This window comes from Garra rufa, chromosome 18 (assembly GCF_049309525.1).
Source record: "Garra rufa chromosome 18, GarRuf1.0, whole genome shotgun sequence".
Lineage (NCBI taxonomy): Eukaryota > Metazoa > Chordata > Actinopteri > Cypriniformes > Cyprinidae > Garra > Garra rufa.
This window is the reverse complement of record NC_133378.1, coordinates 13565346-13591857: the sequence shown is the minus strand read 5'-3', so window position 1 is coordinate 13591857 and position 26512 is coordinate 13565346. Positions and strand designations below refer to the sequence as shown.

Genomic DNA, 26512 nt, shown 5'->3' with positions numbered 1-26512 from the left:
TCAAAACTCCCAGAATCCCTTGAGACTAAATTAAGCTTCCCTTCTATGAACAAACTCACCTAATATTTCTTATCTATCTATCTATCTATCTATCTATCTATCTATCTATCTATCTATCTATCTATCTATCTATCTATCTATCTATCTATCTATCTATCTATCTATCTATCTATCTATCTAACCAAGCCTAGCAACTACAATCATGTTAGTGGCACGCTAATAATGCTAGAAACTTGTTAGTAACTTGCTAATCATGCTAACAGGCTATTAATGCTAGCATCATGCTAGCAACAATCTAATCATTGTGGCAGACTAATCTTGTTAGAAACATGCTAGAAACAGGCTAACGACATGCTAATCATGTTAGCAACATGCTAATAACTTGCTAATCAATGCTAGAAACAGGATAACAACATGCTAATCATGTTAGCAGCATGCTAATAACTTGCTTATCATGTTAGAAACATGCTAGAAATATGCAAATCAGGCTAGAAACATGTTAACAACATGTCAGTCATGCTAGTAACTTGTTAATCATGCTAGCAATGCTAACAATGCATGTAACATGCTAATCATGTTAGAAACATGTTAACAAGATGTTAATCATGCTAGAAACATGCTAACAACATGTTAACCATGCTAGAAACATGCTAGTGCCTTGCTAATCATGCTAGAAACATGGTAGCAACATGTTAATGATGTTAACAACATGTTAGCAACATGCTAATCAGGCTAGAAACATGTTACCAACATGTTATTTATACTAGTAACGTGCTAATCATGCTAGTAATGCTAACAATGCATGTAACACGTTAATCATGTTAGAAACATGCTAGAGACATGCTAACAACATGCTAATCATTCTAGAAAAATGTTAGTGCCTTGCTAATCATGCTAGAAACATGCTAGCAACATGTTAAAGATGTTAACAACATGCTAGAAACTCGCTAATCATACTAGTAAGGCTAACAATGCATGTAACATCTAACAAATCATGCTAGAAACATGCTAACAACATGTTTATCATGCTAGAAACATGCTAGAGCCTTGCTAATCATGCTAGAAACGTGGTAGCAACATGTTAATGATGTTAACAACATGCTACCAACATGTTAATCAGGCTAGAAATGTGTTACCAACATTTTAATTATACTAGTAACTTGCTAATCACGCTAGTAATGCTAACAATGCATGTAACACGTTAGAAACATGCTAACAAAATGCGAATCATTCTAGAAAAATGTTAGTGCCTTGCTAATCATGCTAGAAACATGCTAGCAACATGTTAAAGGTGTTAACAACATGCTAGAAACATGTTATTGACATGTTAATCATGTTACAAACATGTTAGAAACGTGTAACAACATGCTAATCATGCTAAAAAATGCTAACAACATGCTAATCATGTTAGAAAGATGCTAACAACATGCTAATCTGGATAGAAACATGTTAACAGCATGTTAATAATGCTAGTAACTTGCAAATAATACTAGTAATGCTAACAATGCATGTAACATTCTAATCATGTTAGAGACATGCTAATCATGCTAGAAACATGCTAGTGCCTTGTTAATCATGCTAGAAACAAGCTAGCAACACGCTATTGACATGTTGATCAAGTTACAAACATGTTAGAAACATGCTAATCATGCTATAAACATGCTAGCTACATGCTAGTAACATGCTAAATAAGTTACAAACATGTTATCTATTCACTCATCCATCCATCTATCTGACAGACTATTGCCTTCAAAACGTTCAAGCTTTACGCTTTAAAACTACTTTAAACTTCAATCCCATTCAGACTGAAAACCGTAATTTCTACAATTTCTAAAACTTTAAAACTTTTCCACACTTTCTGATCAGGCTTTTTCAAGCCAACTTTGTCTTGACAAACTTTTTTTTACACTGTAGATAGTTTTCACCAGTTTCAACTTAAAAACTTAAGATCAGCAGCTGCCTTAAAATTTTAAGTTAAATCAACTCAAAACTACAAGTCATTTTAACTCATTTTATTGCCATGAGTTAAAGTGACTTGTAGTTTTGAGTTGATTTAACTTAAAATTTTAAGGCAGCTGCTGAACTTAAGTTTTTAAGTTGAAACTGGTGAAAACGTTTTACAGTGTATCTAGTTCAACATTGTATCTCTGTTCTGTCCTCCTTCCTCCATTTCTGTCTTGTTTCTCTTTTCAGAACGTGACGCATTCAGTCTCTGGAACGCGGTGCAAACGCAGAGAAGGAAGGAGAGGACAGGAGGAGTCGTGGAATGTGAAGAATTCCAAACGGCACCCTGTTTATGGAAATGAACAATACCGTAGATACTAGTTGAGTCGGACCTGTTTCCTGAGGGAGGAGAAAAGAAAGTGATGAAGGCCAGACCGCACTCCTCTCAGGTTCCTCATTTCACTTCTGTTAGGCTTGGCATTAAAGGAATTAGCTGTGATGTGTTAAACACTGATCTGAGTACGAAATTAAGTACCAATGAACAATGAATGAATGAGTCATTTTGTACATGAGTCGTTAGACAATTCCAATATTACCAACCACAGCTTTTGACGACAGAAAGGCATTTTAAATATGTCCAAACAAAACATGTTTAATCCAAGAGCACATATAGGGATCTATAGCCATTAGCACATAGCGCTTGAATAAGATTAGTCAACAATAGAGAGTAAGGATGGCAAAAGTACCAGTATACGGTACCTTGTTGATACTAACACAGGTTTAAAGCTGAAGTGAGAGGATGAACACCCAGCTACAGGTGCCACCAGTGGGGAGTTTCCTTGTACACTTCAGTGATTCACATGTAAATGACCTGCTGTTTCATTCCATCTACAAAACAATGGGGCAACATGACAAAAATTTGTTACTCTCGCCTTCTTTCTTTGTCAGATGCTCACACCCTCACAGTTTCTCACTTTCAGCTTGGAAGTGAGAAACCTTCAGACTTTCATGATCTAAAATTTCTAAGTAGCACGGGTATATTTGTAGCAATAGGCAAAAATGTGTTGCATGGGTCAAAATGACTGATTTTTCTTTTATGCCATAAAAGAAATCTGTGGATATTAAGTAAATATCATGTTCTATTTTGTGAACTTCCTAAAGTAAATATATTAAAACTTAATTTTTGATTAGTAATATGCACTGCTAAGAACATCATTTGGACAATTTTAAGGTCGATTTTCTCCATTTTTAGATTTTTTTGCACCCTCAGTTGTATCTCAGGCAAATTTTGTTTTATCCTAACAAACCATGCATCAACGAAAAGCTTATTTATTCAGGTTTCAGATGATGAATATCAAAAAATCTAACCTTATGACATACATTGAATATTATTTACTATATAATTTTCTTTTTTGGTAATATAAAACATTGTGAAAATCACAATTGTGTTATTGGCTATTGGCTATTTTAATTAAAACATTATAGCAAAAATGGTTCAAACTGTTCTTCCAAATAACAAATTCAATAAACTAAGTGATTCATTGGCACCATCCCTGGAAAAATGTAAAAAACACGTTTTTTTTTATTGATTTTTTTTAATTGATACAATAGTTTGGTTGAAATTATGGTTTCTCCTATATATACTACTATTCAATTCAAAAGTTTGGGGTCAGTAATATTTTAATGTTTTTGGAAGAAGTCTTTCGTCCTCATTACAGCTGCATTGATTTGATCAAAAATACGGGAAAAACTGTAATATTGTGAAATATTATTACCATTTAAAAATTTCTGTTGTCTATTTGAATATATTTAAAATTTTAATTTAAAAAAGTATTCTATTCCGGAATTTTCAGCATCATTACTCCAGTCTTCAGTGTCACATGATCTTTCAGAAATAAACATTTCTGATTATTATCAATGTTGAAAACACTTGTGGTGCTTTATATATATATATTTTTTTTTCAGCAATAGTTGATATAGAAAGTTAAAAAACAGCATTTTTTAAACTGAAATCTTTTCCAAAAGTCACTTTTAATCAATTTATTGGTTGCTTGTTGAATAAAAGTATTGATTTCCTTCAGAAAAGCAAAAGATTCACACCTATCCCAAACTTTTAAATGGTAGTGCATTCATTTTTAGATTTTTTAAACCCATTTCAGAGCAAATATATGCCTTCCCATCCCACATTTCTAAAAATAAAGTTTCCAAAAAGGTGATTTTGCAGTGATGCCATAGAAGAACCATTTTTGATTCCCCAAAGAACCTTTAAATGAACGGTTCTTAACAGAACTAATTTGAAGAATATTTTAAAAATCTAAAGAACCTTTTTTGACTATAAAGAACCTTTTTCTGCATTTGAAAGGTTCCATGGATGTTCAACGTTCTTCATGGAACCATCGATGCCAATATAGAAACTTTATTTTTAGAAGTGCAGTGCTAGGGGATCTTACCTTGATACACTACTATTCAATTCAAAAGTTTGGTTCAGTATAATTTGAATATTTTTGAAAGAAGTCTTTTATGCTCATCACAGCTGCATTTATTTGATCAAAAATACAGAAAAAAACTGTAATATTGTTAAATATAATTACCATTTAAAATAAGTTTTGTATATTTGAATATATTGTACATTTTAATTTTGAAAAGTATTCTATTCTGGAATTTTCAGCATCATTACTCCAGTCTTCAGTGTCATATGATCTTTCAAAAATGACCATTTCTGATTATTATCAATGTTGAAAACACTTGTGGTGCTTTATATATATTTTTTTTTTTCAGCAATAGTTGATATAGAAAGTAAAAAAAACAGCATTTTTTAAACTGAAATATTTTCTAAATGTCACTTTTAATCAATTTATTGGTTGCTTGTTGAATAAAAGTATTGATTTCTTTTAGAAAAAAAAATCACACGTACCTAAAACTTTTAAATGGTAGTGCATTCATTTTTATATTTTTAAACCCATTTCAGAGCAAATAGAGCTTCCCATCCCACATTTAAAATTTTAATTTAAAAAAAGTATTCTATTCCAGAATTTTCAGCATCATTACTACAGTCTTTAGTGTCACATGATCTTCAGAAATTATTCTAATAGGCTGATTTGCTGCTCAAGAAACATTTCTGATTATTATCACTGTTGAAAACAGTTGTGGCACTTCATATGTGTCTTTTTTCAGCAATATTTGATATAGAAAGTTCAAAAGAACAGCACTTTTCTTTCTAAATGTCTTTACTGTCACTTTTAATCAATTTATTGGTTCCTTGTTGAATAAAAGTATTAATTTAAAGAAAATAAATTAATAAATTAAAGAAAAAAAATCATACCTACCCCAAACTTTTGAATGGAAGTGCATTAATTTTTATATGTTTTAAACGCATTTCAAAGCAAATATACACCTTCCCATACCACACTCTTAAAAATAAAAGTTCCAAAAGAGTGCTTTGGCAGTGATGCCATAGAAGAACCATTTTTGGTTCCCCAAAGAACCTTTCAGTAAACAGTTCTTAAAAGAACCAACTTGAAGAACATTTTAAAAATCTAAAAAACCTTTTCTGCATTTAAAAGCTTCCATGGATGTTCAACGCTCTTCGTGGAACCATTGATGCCAATAAGGAAGCTTTATTTTTAAGAGTGCAGTGCTAAGAGATCTTAGAAAATCAATAAGCAGGTTGATGGCCATATGGGCATGTGATCAGACTTGAGATTCTATGAGATTAATGTGCATTTCATAGTCTCAGGTGGCACATCTAACCACTAACAGGAAACAGATTGAATTGATTTTGCCAAAAAGCAAAAAGCCCGCTGACACTAGACAGGCTAATTTCTCCAAGTCTAGACTAAACAAACAGAGACGATAGCAGTTCTCTACTGGAACGGCTTATTTTCGTCCAGAATCGAGTTCAGGCTTTGAGAAACCACCCGAGCCAAACAATAATGAAGGGAGAGGACAGGTTCCTTCAGGATGAAACCACCAAAACCCTTGATGATCTCACTGTGAGTCATCATTGTCTTCCGATCCTGATCCCGAACGTCCTCTTGATCAACAACAAGGCACAGGGCGTACCAGGCGTACAAACACAACGCATCTGATGCATATTGACCAGCAAATAAATAATAGCATGGACCCAAGTATCTGAATGCACATCCACAGCACACGTACATACCTGCAGCGGCAGCAGCGTGTTGCTGTTGTTGTCGGTACGGAACATATTTTCTTCGATCCAGGATTTAGGTCCCAGAGAGCCGGCGGAGCGGGGAAACTTCGGCGGAGCGATGACGTTACTGGAGAAGGGCTTCTTCATGGGAGAAATCTGGTTGATTGAGCCGGGCACACCCATGCCGCCCCCACGCCGATGGTCTCTGCCCCAGGACACCCCTCCAGAGGTCCAGCCGCTGCCCTGATGGCTGCCCCATGGCGACTGCTTCATCATGGGCTACAGACAAATAGAGAGCTTAGTTAGGTACAAAACACATGTAATTGAATGCAAACAACAGATTTAAAGTTCAACTTGGGGGATGAATCTTGGGAACGAATTCAGACATCTATTATTTGTCATGCAAGCACAGCTTCTGCCTACGAAAATTTCAAAACGTACTTGCCAAACTCACATTTCTATAAAATATTTGATATAAAACTGACCCGAATGGTATAAACATTGTTTTTACCCCCAATTAAAGGTTGTATCAGCGATTTCTAGCCTGAAACATAAAGTGTCAAATTCAGCTGAGCTTTCTTCACGATCCGCTCGCTGCCTGCCCCATAAATTGTCTGTGAAAAAACCGCGTCTCTCTGGTCAGCCTAGGGTCCGAGATATGCCAAAAAAACAATCAGCACTACCAACCTTTCCACACATAAACAAACAGTGTTCCAACCAATCAGCATCAGGGGTTTGGTGTTGTGGACTTTCGCTCCGCCTCCCTCACATCCCTGCACCAGTAGGAAAGTCCACAACACCAAACCCCTGATGCTGATTGGTTGGAACACTGTTTGTTTATCTGTGGAATAGTTGATAGCGCCGATTGTTTTTTTGGCATATCTCGGACCCTAGGCTGACCAGAGAGACGCGTTTTTTTCACAGACAATTTATGGGGCAGGCAGCGAGCGGATCGTGAAGAAAGGTCAGCTGAAATTGACACTTTATGTTTTAGGCTAGAAATCGCTGATACAACCTTTAATATAATATTAATAGCCATTTAAGAGTACTTAAAAGACACTTTCATGACTATGTTTTTTTAACACACTTAAGCAAACTTTTAAAAAGTGCACTTTGTAATAATTTCAAATTAAAAGTTTTTACATTTTAAATTGTTATTTTTAATAAGCTTTTGTTTTGTGTTGATTAACATGTAACATACTTTTTTGTAATAATTGTCGTGTTATTTGACCTTACATTTGGAGTTTTTCATTTTAAATGTACTGAATTGTAACTTTATCATTACAAATTTGTAATTACAAATATATTTAAATTTATACATCAGTTCTTTCTGGTCCTTGAATATGATTGGCTGAGAGGAGTGCCATATTCTCACAACTATAATTTTATAAATGTGAATCTGGACCACAAAACCAAGTATAAGTATACATTTTTCGAAATTTACACATCATCTGAAAGATCAATAAATATGCTTTCTATTGATGTATGGTTTGATATAGGACAATATTTGGCCGAGAAACAACTATTTAAAAATCTGGAATCTGAGAGTGCAAAAAAATCTAAATATTGAGAAAATCACCTACTAAGTTGTCCAACTGAAGTTCTTTGCCATGCATATTACTTTAAGTAAAATTAAGTTTTGATATATTTACGGTAGGAAATTTACAAAATATCCTCATGGAACAAGATATATGGAACTTAATATCCTAATGATTTTTGGCATAAAAGAAAAATCCGTAATTTTGACGAATACAATGTATTTTTGGCTATTGCTATAAATCCACAACCCGTGTGATTTTGTGCTCCAGGCACCGGGACGTCATTCACTACCTCTCCCTCCTTCATTTTAACAAGTTTGACATCAACTTTCTTAGTATTTCTTAATCTATTCTTTATAAACAATATAACAAGAAAAAAAAAATACAAAATATAAAAGAATGTCTGTTTTCTGATTATTTTTTGTAAAAAGTGTATATGGTCACTAGAGACCCAAGGTGTGTAATAGTGTAAGTATATTTTCCGTGCGCAAAAATATGTAAATATCTGATGACTCAATGCATGCAATTCACCTTTATTCCTTGAGGTGCTGTTTAATAGACAAAAATGACGTGATGTTTCACTCATAATTATTGCAGGCATAAAGCAGAAGAATATTATCAGCAAAATTTGAACTGGTTTGAATGGCTTTACTGCAGAGCAATTACTGTACATAAAATAAAATATAAATGTCACTGTTATTTGATGGTGGATGTGGTGAATAAGCTTCCAGCTATCAAATTATTGACTTTGAAGTCATTGAAAACGATAGTTTTGAGAATATGGTTGAGATCGCTCTGAGGATGACGGCGATGGTAAAATCATCTGATCAAATCGAACCCTTTATTTGAGAAATATGCTTTATTTTATTCTTCAGTAACTGTTCTTAAAATATCAAGAGAGTTTTTTGCTATTGCATCTGTGCTGGATATATAGGTCCGGGTCGCTAAAGACTCGAATATGTAATAATGATTGGCGAAACATTCATGCATTTAAGGGTTAATAAAGATAACATCTATTTGACAATTTTCTTCAACATTTCCAGAGATGTTCTCCTTCTGTGTTCTACTGTACAGACATGAATTTACGTTTCCTTCAGCCTGCGGCTTTTGGTGTAAAAAGGCTTCTACGTGCCAAAAAAATTACTTTTTATATTAAAAACAAAACAAGCAAGCCCTGCCCAGATTTAAAAAGTACCGCAAAAGTAACTTAATGCATTACTTTGCATAAAAGGTAACTACTGCAAACCTGCAATAATTAAATGTGACCCTGGATCACAAAACCAGTCATAAGGTTAAATTTGACAAAACTGAGATTTATACATCATATGAAAGCTCAATAAATAAGCTTTCTATTGATGTATGGTTTGTTAGGATAGGACAATATTTGGCCGAGATACATCTATTTGAAATCAGAAATCTGAGGATGCAAAAAAATCTAAAAGACTGAGAAAATCACCTTTAAAGTTGTCCAAATTAGGTTCTTAACAATGCATATTACAAATCAAAAATTACATTTTGATATGTTTACAGTAGGAATTTTACAAAAAATCTTCATGGAACATGAACTTTACTTAATTTCTTGATGATTTTTGGCATAAAAGAAAAATCAAAAATTTTGACCCATGCAATGTATTTTTGGCTATTGCTACAAATATACCCCAGCGACTTAAGACTGGTTTTGTGGTCCAGGGTCACAAATATGTTGAATAATACATATATCCTTTATATATTAATTCCGTTTTATTAACCAATGTCTTTGCTTCTGACCTTCGATGATCCAACTCAACCATACTACTAATAAAAAATTACTCTAGATAAACTATTTGCTCTACTTTTTTATTGCTAAAGAGTGTTGAGCTTTCTCCTTCTGTGTTCTACTGTACAGACATGAATTTACTTTTCCTTCACCCTGAGGCTTTTGGTGTGAAAAGGCTTTTACATTTGCCAAAAAAGAACTTTTTATATAAAACAAAACAAGCAAGCCCTGCCCAGATTTAAAAAGTACCGCAAAAGTAACTTAATGCATTACTTTCCATAAAAAGTAACTAATAATTAAATACTTTCCAGAAAAAGTAACTAAGTAACGTAATTAGTTACTTTTTTAGGGAGTAACGCAATATTGTAATGCATTACTTTTAAAAGTAACTTTTCCCAACACTGGTCATAAGTACTTTTGTTCTGTTTTCCAGAATGACAGACTAAACATTTTTATTGCACATACGTGTTTAAAGTGTTTACATCAATTATTAGGAGTACAACAGCATATAGAGGACCTCAGCGCTAAGAGAAACTAAAACCTACAAATATAACCTGAATGAGTGTAATCACTCATATGCGTTTAGTGTGTGTGTGTGTGTGTGTGTTACTCTGAACATGGCCAGGCTTTGCCTAGCTGTACAAGTAAGAAGATTTAAAGCTTTACATCTAACACTGCACATCTCATGAACACAGTGGCAACAACACACACTCTCTTTATCCCAGAACATAAGGCAAAAACACACACAAATGCGCTTCTGCCCAAAGCGTACACACCAAACAGACAAACGCATTTTCATTATCAGCATGTGCTGTCACTGCATTGTGTGCACAACTCTCCCCAAATAAGTGTCCCACCCATCTCCGTAATGTCTTTGTGTGTAACTGGGTAATGGCTTGAGTGTGTGTGTGTGGGTGTGAGACTGTGTGCACATACAATCTGGTTGAGTGTTTAAGGGATAGTGAGAGATAATTACCCTCGATGGTGTCTAGACACTGGAAAGATGGTGTAGAGTACTATGCGGCAAGAAGTAAACCACAAAGTAGGCCTGGGATGGTGGTTTGATGTATATGCCACGCAATGGTAGACATGCATCAACCAGTAGAGATGTAGCTGTACTGCTTATAGTGCCTTATGTTATTTAAACATAAGAAAGACACAGAGGGCAAAGAGTCTCAAACAGAAGAAGCTTTGGTGAAAATTGTGCTTTCCATGGATTTATGGTTTGTTAGAATAGGACAATATTTGTTTGAGATACAACTATTTGAATATCTGTAATCTGAGGGGGCAAAAAATCTAAATATTGAGAAAATCGCCTTTAAAGTTGTCCAAATGAAGTTCTTGGCAATGCATATTACTAATCAAAAATTACGTTTTGATATATTTACGGTAGGAAATCTACAAAATATGTTCATGGAACATGATCTTTACTTCACATCCTAATGATTTTTTGGCATAAATGAAAAATCGATCATTTTGACTCATACAGTGTATTTTCGGCTATTGCTACAAATACACCCGTGCTACTTAAGACTGGTTTTGTGGTCCAGGGTCACATATTTATTATTTAATTGCTACAATGGCTGCTAACTGTAACTTTCAGACGCCATTTTGTTCTTCAGCTCAATGGCAGGGAGGGATACATCTATGCTGCCTTCAAAAAGGCATCTCAATAGATAGGATGTAGTACAGGTATTGGTTTCAGATGGATCTTGTTGCTTTCTTACATTTGCATCCGGCCAGCGATTCTCAACTTTCAGAAGCAACCATAGACTTCTATTCATATGCATTCACAGTTGTGCATTCACTGACTGTTTAAGGCGAGACACTGCAGGTGAATAGGGTAAAAAAAATAACTAATAGTTATTAGTACCTTACTTACTCAGATGATTGATTACGTTGATAATTGCAAACATTTTTTTGTATTACAAGTTTTCTAAAATGTTAGATTTGAATATGCAAATGAGGCATTATTTAATGTAATATGCACTAATTTGCATACATTTCTAGTACAAAAATCTGAACACTGGATGAAGCCAGTTTTGAAACTGAAACTTCGAAACTGGGGATTTTGGGAATCTCATTTTGTTACTCCATAATTCAGAAAAAAACTGTACCATGTACTTTTTACCATTTTTGGGAGAGTAAAATGTGATATAAAATCAAGCAAATTATATAAGAACAAATCCCTCTGTAAAAACCTTCAGGATATAGACAGAAATACAAATGTAAAGTTTGGTGTGTGTAAGTGCTACTGAAGTGGAGATTTATGGCTCAGTGTAGGAGAAAAAAATTATTTTGAGAAAACGGCCTTTAAAAATATGGATTGTAATTCAAATCTGACACACATAGATAAAGTGCTATAAAAGTGCTTAAAAGTGTATTTTGGGTGTTTTCTTTCCAGTAGTCTGAAAAAACACTGCAAAAAGCCTAAAATCTCAAATTTGACAGGTGCATGAAAAAACAGCATTATTGCCTACAGTGTTTCCCCTTAACAACTGCTTCAGATAACTTATCCAGTCATTATTTAAGAATTCGATCTATTCATTTTATAATATTATGTTTTTTTAATACTAATGCCAGATTTGTTATTCACTTGTTATGAATAATCATATATTTTTGTTTTGTGTCATCAAGTTTCAATGAAAAAAGCACAAAGAATGAAAGATTACGTACCTTTAATATTTAAAGCATTTAATTATGAGGGAAAATGCATTACCACATTGGTTTTTTAATACAAAAACTATTAGCTGTCTTTAATTTACAGCAAAAATAGCTATTTTGTGATGTATACACTACCCTTCAGGTTTCTTATGCTCACTAAGGCTGAATTTATTTGACCAAATGACCAATAAAAACAGTCATATTATTACAATTTCGAATATGTGTTTTCTATTTGAATATATTTTAACATCTAAAACTGGATTTTCAGCATCATTACTCCCTCAGAAATGTAACGCTGGACCACAAAACCAGTCATAATTTTATATTATCTGAATAAATAAGCTTCCAGTTGATGTACGGTTTTATAGGATAGGACAATATTTGGCCAAGATACAACTATTTGAAAATCTGTAATCTGAGGGTGCAAAAAAAATCTAAATATTGAGAAAATTTGCCTTTAAAGTTGTCCAAATTAAGTTCTACACTGCAAAAACATGCTTTTCTTTAGATTATTATTTTTTTGTCTTGTTTCCAGCCAAAAAAGACTATTTTGCTCACTCCACTGGCAGATTATTTAGCTTGTTTTAAGCAAAAACTCACTTAATTTTGACCTTTTTTGTGAATGCTTCTGCTTGTGTTCTTCTGTAACATTATAAAAGACTTTACTGTCACGTTTTATCCATTTAATGCACTCTTGCTAAATAAAAAATAAAAATTCCTACCACAACGAAAACAGACATTTTCCGTGACATTAAATTACTCACGGTGTGATATAAGATCTTGGTCATACCTCTCACACCTACAACACACACTCACAAATTCTGGACTCCTGAAAGAAGGGTGTCTCCAGCTTAGCCCTAATATCATGCCAACAGACATTTACTCTTAACAGCTGTTACACCAGCATGACTTCACATGTACGAATATCACTGTGACATATAGGGCCACTCCTAAAATCATGTGATCGTCTCCCCCTCCGCCTCTACCCCACCCCCACAAGACCAGACACACACAGACACTGAGGCCTATGACACTTCACCACCGCCAGATACCAAGATATTGCATCTGCGGCAACGCAGCATCAAATACACTGGGTTCTGCACGATGCATATCACTCAGAATGCATCTAGAGCACTTTTTTGTGCATTAACTGGGGGGAAAAATGGCTTACAGGAGTCTTTTATTTAATAATCTGACTATATGTGACCCTGGACATAGGTAGCACATATATATTTGTAGCAATAGCCAACAGTACATTGTATGAGTCAAAATTATAGATTTTTCCTTTATGCCAAAAATCATTAGGATATTAAGACTATGGAAAATATTTTGTAAATTTCCTATCATAAATATATCAAAACTTAATTTTTGATTAGTAATATGCATTGCTAAGAACTTCATTTGGACAACTTTAAAGGTGATTTTCTCAATATTTTGATATTCAAGATTTTCAAATAGTTGCACCTCAGTCATGCAAACAATACATACTCAGCTTTCAGATGATGCATAAATCTCACATTCACAAAATAGATCCTTATGACTGGTTTTGTGGTCCAGGGTCACATATTGTGTGTTTGCGGTTGCATTTAGCCATTTTTGTAGTTCAGCATCTTGTATTACATCAAAGCCAATTCAGATGGAAAATGCACCATATTGATGTAATAATTCAGTAGCAATGCAATGAACGCTATCATACATTTTTAAATAATAAAAAAATGCTGAAATGCAAAGGAACACTGACATTCACCAAAATGGCCACCATGCCTTATTAGTGAAATGCTTGCGCAAACGGCAGATTACAGTAATAACAGCTTTTTTCTAAAACTGCTGCAGTTTAGCAGGGTGTTGACATCTCCGGCCTCTAAGCTCTCAATAGGAGATTTCACTGAATGCTCTAGAGGTCAAGACATCCCTGGAATGTCACGTGAAGCCCTTGAACGATATTACCATGGCTCGTGCTCGATGAGCCCGTGTCTGCTTTCAGAAAAAATGGCACAGAATACAGAAAACCGGCTAAATTTGCACGAAATTGTGACCTTGCATTTCCACCGTGACTCTATTTTTTGACTCACTCTTTGACTGTACCACCACAGGTTAGGACACAACATCAAATTGCATTAGAAAAGCATAAAAATTATGAGATTACAACTGCCATTCGCAATGTTTCATACTAGAATGTATGATTAATCTTTTTGAAGGACGTCCCTTATGCTTACCAAAGCTGCATTTAATCAGAGAAATAAGAGTAAATTAGAATTTAACTGCTTATTAACATTCTAGTTCTAATTCACATACTAAGTTTTAAATCCTGCATAGTATGCAGTAAGCTAGTAATGCTGGCTTGTGGTGACGCACTGACAGGCCGCATTTGTATTCAACTCACAGACGTCACAATGGCTTCATTGAACGCTGCATTATGACGCAACAGAAGCCGTTTCAAGGCCGCGATTGCGTCACAATGACAGTTCAACAGCCACCTTCATCTTTAGTATCTTACAAAGGCCTACATACTATGTATGTACTTGTTATTTCTCAATGAACACGTTACGTATTTGGTTTGACTCTCACCTGGTGGTGGTTGTAGTTGTTCCTCTGCTGCAGAAAGGCGCCCTGCTGCGGGGGAATCTGCGGGCTGACCGGGGACCGGCGGCTCTGCGGTGGCTGCGGGGGGACGTTGATCTGGGGGGAAAAGGGGCTGCTGAAGCCCTGCACTGGGCACGGGTTAGCCGAGAAGCTCTGGAAGAAGCCGGGGTTGATAGAGGAAGGGATGCCGGGGTAGAAGTTGTCAGGCTCGGTGGTGGGGATCGGGTTTATTGCGTTAGCGGAATTGGAGACGGGCGGCGGTGGGGAGCTCGTCTGCACGGACCAAGGCGTACCGAAAGCGGGCAGGGTGGGGGAAGCCGAGCCGCCGCCCCCGGGGTTCTGCATCTCCGGGAAAGCGGCGGCGAGCATGTTATTGCCACCGGTGCCGTTGTTGATGTGGTGGGCGCTTGGGGACTCCATCTGGGTCTTCACCTTGGACGATGGCGCATCGGTGTCCAGGCCCGTGGATGAGGAGGAGGAGGAGGAGTACGGCTGTTGCTGCTGCTGCTGCGGCGGCTCAGCCTGCTGATGTATGTTCCGGTCGTGCTGAAGGTCACCGGCTGTCTGTGCGTGACCTACAGCGGAGAAACGGCTCAGGTCGTTGCTCTGCTCGCTGTTGGTGTCGCTGGACTGAGAAGCTGTCAACCCCGCAGGCTCATCCTGCATGTTGCGCTGATGTGACGGGAAAAGAGGGGACACCAGAGGCGAGCTGCTGGGGCACACCGGAGACGGGCTGGAATAGGGTGTGAACGCGCCTCCACCGAACAGTGTGGAGCTGCTGCTGCTGCTGTTGCCGCTGATGTTCGCTGTCTGCAACAAGCCGAACCCGTAATCACCCATTTAATTGCGTCAAAACAGCGCAGCTCTTGTATTCCCAGGCCTGGTCAAGAACAATAAGAGAGGCACTATGTCCTATAACTTCCTATAGCCTGTTTGGAGCGAGAGAGGAGGAGCTTTCGGTCGAGTCGGTCGCCTTTTTTACGCACTATAAATATTGTTCGCGGATTTAATTGTCTGCGGCTTTTTTTAGCCGTTCTAGCCGTCCGTCCGTCCGACCGACCGCGCATCCCCCTCCTCGCGTTACCGGCTGATCTGCTGCTGCGGCAGAGGATTAAAACTCCTGCATGCGCGTCACCGCCGCGTCATAATACATGCGCGACCCCGCCTCCACCACAGCCGCAGAGAGAGCCGCAATGTGCGCGTCAGTCATTCATTATTCAGGAGGTGCAGCAGAGCAGACCAGTCCGCCCGGTCTGAATGCTGCTGAGCTTTGGCACTGGCGGAAATATGGCAGCTGCTTGTTGGTCAACTGCTGGTTCGGGTGTCTTCCAGTCTTTTCACCTTTAGCCTTTATAATCTGCCCAGGCCATACGCATGGCTCATGCTGGCTGTAATAGAGCAGTAATAAATGGCTTACAGCGCTTAGTAACCAGACGAAATTATGAACATTCACATATCATATTATGGCAGACCTTCGGTGCCTGATGAAACATTTGGAAAACATTGTGGATACAGTGGAGCATATAAGTGTAGCACAGTACATAGCATGCAGGGTATTCAAAACAATGTACTATATTATACTGTTTAGAAGTATTTAGTACCCTGTATTGCACAGTATAGTAGCCTATAGTGTAGTATATTCTATATAATGTAGTATGCAGTACACAGTAAACTGTGTAGTGTATACTTCATTGTGCTGTAAACACTATATAGTGTCGTCAATTTTATATAATGTGGCGTGCTATATTAATAGTCTAGAATATACCGTAATAATCAGTACACAGTAAGTAGTGCACTATATAGAGTGCACTTTATTATAAATGTATTGTGTAGTGTATGCTTATATACAGTGTAGTGTAGTATATAGTATAGTGTAGTATATTCTACACTTTACAGATTATATTGTAGTATTCAGTGCACAGTAAGTAGTGCACTATATAGTGTGCACTTTATAATAAAGATATCGTGCAGTGTATACTTATATGCAGTGTAGTGTAGTATATAGTATAGTGTGGTATATTCTATACTTTACAGATTATATTGTAGTATTCAGTACACAGTAAGTAGTGCACTATATAGTGTGCACTTTATAATAAAGATACTGTGTAGTGTATACTTATATACAGTGTAGTGTAGTATATAGTATAGTGTAGTATATTCTATACTTTACAGATTACACTGTAGTATTCAGTACACAGCTAGTAGTGTAGTATATTCTATGTAGTGAACTATGTAGTATGCACCTTTTTGTAGTGTATACTTGCTTGTGTTGTGTACGCTACATAGTCTAGTAAATTCTATATAATGTGCTATACCATCTAGATTATACCATATTATTCAGTACACATTAAGTAGTGTAGTATATTCTATGTAGTGCACTATATAGAATGTACAGATTATACTGTAGTATTCAGTACTTAGAAAATAGTGTAGCATATTCTACACAATATAGTATGCACGTTATGATTTCATATTTTGTAGTGTATGCTTACTGTAGTATATTTAATACTTTACAGTCTAGATTATACTGTGGTATTCAGTACACAGCAAGTAGTGTGGTATATTCTATGTTGTACATGTATGCACTTTATTTTTGAATATATTGTGTAGTGTATACCTACTTTGTTGTGTACACTATATAGTATAATCAATTTTAAACAATGTGCTATACAGTCTAGATTATACCATAGTATTCAGTACACAATAAGCAGTGTAGTATATTCTGTGTAGTGCACTATATAGTGTGCACGTTATCATTTTATATATTGTGTAGTGTATGCTTAGTGTAGTATATTCTACATTATACAGTCTAAATTATACTGTAGTATTCAGTATTCAGTACACATTAAGTAATGTAGTATATTCTATGTAGTGCACTATATAGTATGCACGTTATCATTTTATATATTGTGTAGTGTATGCTTAGTGTAGTATATTCTGTGTAGTGCACTATATAGTGTGCACTTTATCATTTTATATATTGTGTAGTGTATGCTTAGTGTAGTATTTTCTATATTATACCGTCTAAATTATACTGTAGTATTCAGAATTCAGTACACAGCAAGTAGTGTAGTATATTCTATGTAGTGCACTAATATATCGTGTAGTGTATACTTAGTGTAGTATATTCTACTCTACAGTAGTCAGCATTTGAAGTGGATCAAAACCTTTCATCAAATTTGTCCGGAAACCAAAAATGATTCCTGTTCTTGTCTTAGGACAACTTTGATTAACTTTTTTGATCCCCTTCAAATGTTACTATACATCTTGTAGTCAGTACATACAGTAGTGAGTAGGATAATATATTCTATCTAGTACACTATATATAACTGTTTATTAAAGTGTAGTAGTGTATGTTATATGGTGTAGTATATTCAGTGTAATTTAATATACAATTCTATATCATTATGTAGTGTACAATCTAGATTATACTGTAGTACTCAGTACATAGTATGTAGTGCAGTATATTCTGTGTAGTGCTTCATGCAGTTTTTTTTAGTATATTGTGTATAGTACATAGTGTTGTATATTCTGCATAGTCTAGATTATGTTGAAGTCTTCAGAATATTGTAGTATAGTGTATAATGTATCTTTAGTAGGTAGCATAGTAATCTGTATCATTCATACTGTAGTATTTAGTAAAATACATAATTAGTATTTGGTTGTGCAATGTATGAAACAAAGGGTAGTTTATTCTGTATAGTGTACTACGGTATACGGTCTAGATATTCAGTATACTGTGGTAGTGCGCTATATAGTGTTCAGTCTAGTATATACTGAAGTATTTAGGCTATTCCATAAAAGTAGTGTATACAACCTTATATGCTGTTCTGTAAATTATCCTGTCTAGTGCACAATGTAGAATTGAGTATAGTGTAGCTTTAGTATGTAGCGTAGTAGTCTGTGTCATTTATACTGTGGTATTTAGTATAATACATAATTAGTATTTGGTTGTGCAATGTATAAAACAAAGGGTAGTTTATTCTATATAGTGTACTATGGTATATGGTCTAGATATTAAATGTACTGTAGTAGTGCGCTATATAGTGTTCAGTCTAGTATATGCTGATGTATTTAGGTTATTCCATAAAAAGTAGTGTATACAACCTTATACACTGTCTAGTGCACACTGTAGAATTGAGTATAGTGTAGCTTTAGTATGTAGCGTAGTAGGCCATGTCATTCATACTGTGGTATTTAGTTTATTACAAAATTAGTATTTGGTTGTGCAATGTATAAAACAAAGGGTAGTTTATTCTATAGAGTGTACTACGGAATACGGTCTAGATATTCAGTATACTGTGGTAGTGCGCTATAAAGTGTTCAGTCTAGTATATACTGAAGTATTTAGGCTATTTCATAGACATAGTGTATACAACCTTATATGCTGTTCTGTAAATTATCCTGTCTAGTGCACACTTTAGAATTGAGTATAGTGTAGCTTTAGTATGTTGCATAATAGTCTGGGTCATTTATACTGTGGTATTTAGTATATTACAAAATTAGTATTCGGTTGTGCAATGTATAAAACAAAGGGTAGTTTATTCTATATAGTGTACTATGGTATACGGTCTAGATATTAAATGTACTGTAGTAGTGCGCTATATAGTGTTCAAGTATTTAAGCTATTCCATAGAAGTAGTATATACAACCTTATATGCTGTTCTGTAAATTATCCTGTCTAGTGCACACTGTAGAATTGAGTATAATGTAGCTTTAGTATGTAGCATAGTAGTCTGTCATTCATACTGTGATATTTAGTATAATACGTAATTAGTATTTGGTTGTGCAATGTATAAAACAAAGGGTGGTTTATATAGTGTACTACGGTATATGGTCTAGATATTCAGTATACTGTGGTAGTGCACTATATAGTGTTCAGTCTAGTATATACTGAAGTATCTAGGCTATTCCATAAAAGTAGTGTATACAACCTTATATGCTGTTCTGTAAATTATCCTGTCTAGTGCACACTGTAGAATTGAGTATAGTGTAGTTTTAGTATATAGCATAGTAGTCTGTGTCATTCATACTGTGGTATTTAGTATATTACATGATTAGTCTGTGGTTGTGCAATGTATAAAACAAAAGGTAGTTTATTCAATAGAGTGTACTACTGTATTAGTATAGATATTCAGTATACTGTAGTAGTGCGCTATATAGTGTTCAGTCTAGTATATACTGACATATTTAGGTTATTCCTTAAAAAAGTAGTGTGTACAACCTTATACACTGTCTAGTGCACACTGTAGAATTGAGTATAGTGTAGCTTTAGTATGTAGCGTAGTAGGCCATGTCATTCATACTGTGGTATTTAGTTTATTACAAAATTAGTATTTGGTTGTGCAATGTATAAAACAAAGGGTAGTTTATTCTATAGAGTGTACTACGGAATACGGTCTAGATATTCAGTATACTGTGGTAGTGCGCTATAAAGTGTTCAGTCTAGTATATACTGAAGTATTTAGGCTATTTCATAGACATAGTGTATACAACCTTATATGCTGTTCTGTAAATTATCCTGTCTAGTGCACACTTTAGAATTGAGTATAGTGTAGCTTTAGTATGTTGCATAATAGTCTGGGTCATTTATACTGTGGTATTTAGTATATTACAAAATTAGTATTCGGTTGTGCAATGTATAAAACAAAGGGTAGTTTATTCTATATAGTGTACTATGGTATACGGTCTAGATATTAAATGTACTGTAGTAGTGCGCTATATAGTGTTCAAGTATTTAAGCTATTCCATAGAAGTAGTATATACAACCTTATATGCTGTTCTGTAAATTATCCTGTCTAGTGCACACTGTAGAATTGAGTATAATGTAGCTTTAGTATGTAGCATAGTAGTCTGTCATTCATACTGTGATATTTAGTATAATACGTAATTAGTATTTGGTTGTGCAATGTATAAAACAAAGGGTGGTTTATATAGTGTACTACGGTATATGGTCTAGATATTCAGTATACTGTGGTAGTGCACTATATAGTGTTCAGTCTAGTATATACTGAAGTATTTAGGCTATTCCATAAAAGTAGTGTATACAACCTTATATGCTGTTCTGTAAATTATCCTGTCTAGTGCACACTGTAGAATTGAGTATAGTGTAGTTTTAGTATATAGCATAGTAGTCTGTGTCATTCATACTGTGGTATTTAGTATATTACATGATTAGTCTGTGGTTGTGCAATGTATAAAACAAAAGGTAGTTTATTCAATAGAGTGTACTACTGTATTAGTATAGATATTCAGTATACTGTAGTAGTGCGCTATATAGTGTTCAGTCTAGTATATACTGACATATTTAGGTTATTCCATAAAAAAGTAGTGTGTACAACCTTATACACTGTCTAGTGCACACTGTAGAATTGAGTATAGTGTAGCTTTAGTATGTAGCGTAGTAGGCCATGTCATTCATACTGTGGTATTTAGTTTATTACAAAATTAGTATTTGGTTGTGCAATGTATAAAACAAAGGGTAGTTTATTCTATAGAGTGTACTACGATATAAAATCTATATATTCTGTATACTGTAATAGTGTGCTATAAAGTGTTCAGTCTAATATATACTGAAGTATTTAGGCTATTCCATAGAAGTAGTGTATACAACCTTATATGCTGTTTTGTAAATTATCCTGTCTAATGCACACTGTAGAATTGAGTATAGTGTAGCTTTAGTGTGTAGCGTAGTAGTCTGTGTCATTCATACTGTGGTAATTAGTATAATACATAATTAGTATTTGGTTGTGCAATGTATAAAACAAAGGGTAGTTTATTCTATATAGTGTACTATGGTATACAATCTAGATATTCAGTATACTGTGGTAGTGCGCTATATAGTGTTCAGTCTAGTATATACTTAAGTATTTAGGCTATCCCAGAAAAGTAGTGTATACACTCTTATACACTGTCTACTGCACATTGTAGAATTGAGTATAGTGTAGCTTTAGTATGTAGCATAGTAGTCTGTGTCATTCATACTGCGGTATTTAGTTTATTACAAAATTAGTATTTTGTTGTGGAATGTATAAAACGAAGGGTAGATTATTCTATAGAGTGTACTACGGTATCGGTCTAGATATTCAGTATACTGTGGTAGTGCACTATATAGTGTTCAGTCTAGTATATACTGAAGTATTTAGGTTATTCCATAGAAGTAGTGTATACAAACTTATACACTATCTAGTGCAGCGGTTCCCAATTCCAGTCCTCGCGCCCCACCGCTCTGCACATTTTGCATGTCTCTCTTAGTTAACACACCTGATTCAGATAACCAGCTCATTAGAAGTGAGGTCTGTGCAGGAACTGCGATCCGATTGACATGGTCCCTGCAAAGTGTTCATTGCTCCCTGCTCCCTAAGCGGGGGAAATCTGTTTACTATACTTCGAAACATTCATTCACATATTTGCGCTACGCCACCGCATGCAGCGTCTTCACACACAGATGAAACTTACTAGAGAAGTGTGACATAAGTGCATCTGTAAATAAATGCATTTTAAATTTACGTCTCGCACGCTTTAATGACCTTCAGATGGAACATATACGCTCGCTTCGAACTAATGAATAATGGCGGAATATCCTGTGATGTCCACTTCGAAGGGCAGTAACGTTGGAATAGAACAAACGTCGGAAGCGATGCGTGAAACACACAAAATGTGCAGAGCGGTGGGTCGCGAGGACTGGAATTAGGAACCGCTGATCTAGTGCACACTGTAGAAGTAAGTATATTGTGTGGTCCGTATAGTACATAGTGTACATAATGATTATTCAGCATATTGTTTAGTGTTACACATAGTATGAGTAGAATATTCAATACACTAGTACTTCACAGAAGCAAAAACACACCAAAAAGCCCTATGTTATTACCATGTTTGTTTTGGTTTTTTGGAAATATACCATAGTAAAACCCTGTTGTTTTTAGCAACGTAATACTCATAGTACTCCATCTACTATGGCATCAAGGCACATTTTCGTTTAGTATTTTACAGTGTAGTTATTTTAGAATATAGTTTAGTACATACTACAGTGTACACTTCACTATGTACTGCTGCGTGTATAAAACGAGTGAACAGAGATAATGTGCATCCTCAGTGCGCAGTGACGCTAGATTCTAAAAATATCTCATTAAAATGCACCCGGGTGTCAAGGAGATTAATTCCTTGTGCATGCTTAAACAGCATCCTCATGCTTCTAACGAGGGGACATTATTCTGTCCCTCTAGTCTTTGTCCACCTTTTAAAGCATCTGATCCCATTTGACAGCTGGTCGTGTTTGTACCTCCCACGTCAAATGTGGCATTTGTTTTAACCACTTACTCTTCAGCCCCTCTCTCCCTCTCTCATGCTGGGAACTGATCAATAATGAAAGCCTTTACAGAATATGTATAGAGGGGGCCGTTCGACTACTAAGTGCAATTAATTATGGTTATATGGGCATCGATATAAGCACAATGGCCGACCAAGTCCCTATCATAATTCGCATGAACGTCTTATTCCTCCAGTGATTCAATCACGCCGCAGCAACACTGAGCGCAGATTAATCATACAATCATTGATCTAAGCCCATCAGAGCTTCACCTCCATGCAGCCACTATTGTGACAGTTACAAATTAACCCACACATCACAATTGATCAAAGTCTACTCTCTTTTCCCATTTGCATCCCTGCGGCACACAGCATCATTATTCCTCAGGTTTCATCCTGTAATTTGTTAGAGGTGTGTGCCGTGACAAATGCATCATATGAGAAGAAGATGAAGATAAGGTTGGTCCAACAGGAGCCTCAAACCCTCCATGCTGCCTTTATTATGGGTCATTACCGTCTGGTGAATGGTGGTTGGAGATAAACTGTGGAATAACCAGGACTAGCAGCTGACAACCTGTAATTGTCCTTCTTGAGATTCATTTTCATCACATATACATAAAATGGTGTGCAGTCACAGAGATAAATGGTTGTGTTTGAATGGAGACACAGATAGATGAGATAGACGGGAAACAGAGTTATAGTCAGGAAAGGGATTATTGCATACGGGGGGTAGAGAGAGAGTCAGAGATACGGTGAACAGGCATTGTACGCAATCTAATTTTCTGATTACCTCCGTATAGATTTCAACCTACAACTAAATACCAGCTGGCCTTCTAAGTGTGTGTGTGAGAGAAAAGAACTGTCTGAATAAACATCCACTAGCAAACTGTAATCTGGGTCAGTTAAATCCTTCTCCTTCTCTGATGAAAACTTCAATCAGTTCCATGTATGTTAAAGTAATATTCCAGGTCAAATGGACAGCATACACTAACATACACTACAGATTGTTAATGTTTTTGAAAGAAGTCTCTTCTGTTCACCAAGCCTGCATTTGTTTGATCCAAAGTATTGATCCATATTTTTACTCTTTAAAATTTCTGTTTTCTATTTGAATATATTTTAAAATGTAATTTATTCATGTGATTTAAAAAAACAATTTTAAGCATCATTACTCCAGACTCCAGCGTCACACGATACTTCAAAAGTCTTTCTAATTTGATGATTTGCTGCTCAAGAAACATCTCAAACAGTTAAGTACATTTTTTTTAATTCTTTGGTGAACAGAACTATCCAACGATCAGCATTTGCCTGAAATAAAAAGCTTTGTAACATTATACACTATACTATTCAAAAGCTTGGAATCAGTATTTTTTTATTTTTTTATTTTTTTATTTGGAAAAGAAATTATACAAATGAAGAATTTTAGCAAGGATGCTTTAAATTGATCAAAAGTGAAGACATTTATAATGTTACAAAACAAATCTATTTCAGATAAATGCTGTTCTTTTGAACTTTCTAATCAAAGAATCCTGAAAAAAATTCTACTCAGCTGTTTTCAACATAATAATATTAAAAATAATTATAAAAAATGTTTTTTTGAGCTGCAAATCAGAATATTACAATGATTTCTGAAGGATCGTGTGTGTCATATGTAGCCTTATGTTTCTTGTCTTTTGCCTTTGTGTTTGCATTATTCTGATTTGGTTTCTCCCTCTGTCTTCCCCCGTCTGTTTGTAATCATTTGGTTTAGTCCTTGTTTAGTCATTATCGTTTTCACCTGTGTGTAATCATTAGTTTGCTTTATAAGTCAGTCTCTGTTTTCAGTCCTTTGTCGGTCATTTCACTTATTGTATTACATTACTCCTGTGTGTGGATGTCTCCTGCCTTTCTGAAGTATTATATTAAAGTGATTTATCATTGGATTTACGTCTCCCGTCTCATCAACCAGCACTACACCGTGACAGTGTGACACTGAAGACTGGAGTAATGATGCTAATAATTCAGCTTCAAAATCATAGAAATTAATTACATTTTAAAATATATTCAAATAGAAAACAGTTCTTTTAAATAGTAAAATTAATTCATAATTCTAATTTTCTAATTCTGTTTTTGCTGTAATTTTAAACAAATGTAGGCTTGGTAAGCAGAAGAGACTTCTTTTAAAAACATTGAAAATACTTTTGAATGGTAGTGTATATGGCCTGCTGTTGTTTACCAGATAACACACACATACATATTCAAGTCATCTGTTAAAGAGCTCTTTATCTTTTGTCTACCTTTTTAAAACAAGTTTTACATTCTAAATCATAAACATCTTAAAGGGACAGTTTACCCCCCAAAAATGAAAATTCTGTTATTAATTACTCACCCTCATGACATTCCAAACCCGTAAGACATTTGCTCATCTTTGGAACACAAATTAAGATATTTTTGATAAAATCTGAGAGCTCTCTGACCCTCCATAGACCGCAACACAACTGCCATGTTCAAGGCCTAGAAAGGTAGTAAGGACATCGTTAAAATAGTCCATGTGACATCAACGCATGTCAAAGAGAAGAAATTGTTGAATAAAGTCATTAATTTTGTTTTCACTGCGCACAAAAAGTGTTCTACAAAACTACAAAACGAAATCACGGTCAATCTCAAAGACGGCTCGTTTGTCGTAATGATGCTTTTAGATATAAGTTTGTCTCGTTTACAGTAAAAAAAAAAAAAAAACAGCCCAGCTTGCATTTTGGCAATAGTTATCCTTTAAGCTAGTCCTGAGTTGGTTTAAGGTGGCCATGTACTGGTTTTAAGCAACTAGCTCCTGCTAGCTCATAACCAGCTTAAAGGCATAGTTCACCCAAAAATGAAAATTTGATCTTTATTTGCTTACCCCCAGGGCATCGGAGATGCAGGTGACTTAGTTTCTACAGTAGAACACAAACAAATTTATATATATATATATAAAAAATTTTTTACCTCCGATCCACCACAATGTCCAACTGTCCTGAGTGCATTCACAACAGCAGGCGCATGATGAAGAGCAAGCAACCAGTCAATCAGGCTCAAAAGTTGGGAGTCTGTAAAAAAAGTCAACACTCCGGAATGAGTTTGCCTCATGTTTTTTTTTTTTTTTTCGCCAGGGAAATGTAATCTTTTAGTTCGTATCTTTTAATTGGTTGCAACAATCATGATAAACACAAGTGATTTACCATTTTGAGTAGCCGTCGTACCCACAGTCTTTCTGTGTAAAATATGAGTGATGTATACACACGACAGATCGCTTCCGCGCAGATTGTTTTTAGCATGTAGCCCTTACAGTTGTAGATTATTGCTGCTGCAAGCAAGTACAGTAACTTGCTACTGCCAAAGCATATGGCGATACATTTCTGTGAGTACCTAAGACATACTGCTGCTGCACAAATAGCATAAAATAACCTGTAGCAGATCTATACAGGTGGAGCTGGGGAAGGTGGAGGGTTTCAGAGGAACTCTGAAAGCGCACTGCGAAATGCCCAAGTGAATGCTACCAGCCAATTAAACGTAAGGCTGCAAGCAATTAGCTTGGGCAAAGTCGTATAA

General features: G+C 35.5%; 1 protein-coding gene across 3 annotated transcripts in view; it reads right to left on the bottom strand.

Moving 5' to 3' along the window:
• cpeb2 (cytoplasmic polyadenylation element binding protein 2) overlaps positions 1 to 15865 on the bottom strand; it is a 45285-nt gene extending 29420 nt beyond the window's left edge. For 2 of the 3 annotated variants that reach the window (XM_073822939.1, XM_073822940.1), the window contains exons 1-2: positions 14624 to 15864; positions 6107 to 6376 (exon numbers count right to left, since the gene is read on the bottom strand). In XM_073822939.1, coding sequence (XP_073679040.1) covers positions 6107 to 6376; positions 14624 to 15478 — 1125 coding nt within the window. In that variant the 5' untranslated portion in view covers positions 15479 to 15864. Of the gene's footprint in view, positions 1 to 6106; positions 6377 to 14623 lie in introns of all 3 variants that reach the window. The other variant, XM_073822941.1, reaches the window with a different exon arrangement.
• Between the last annotated feature and the right edge of the window lie 10647 nt (positions 15866 to 26512).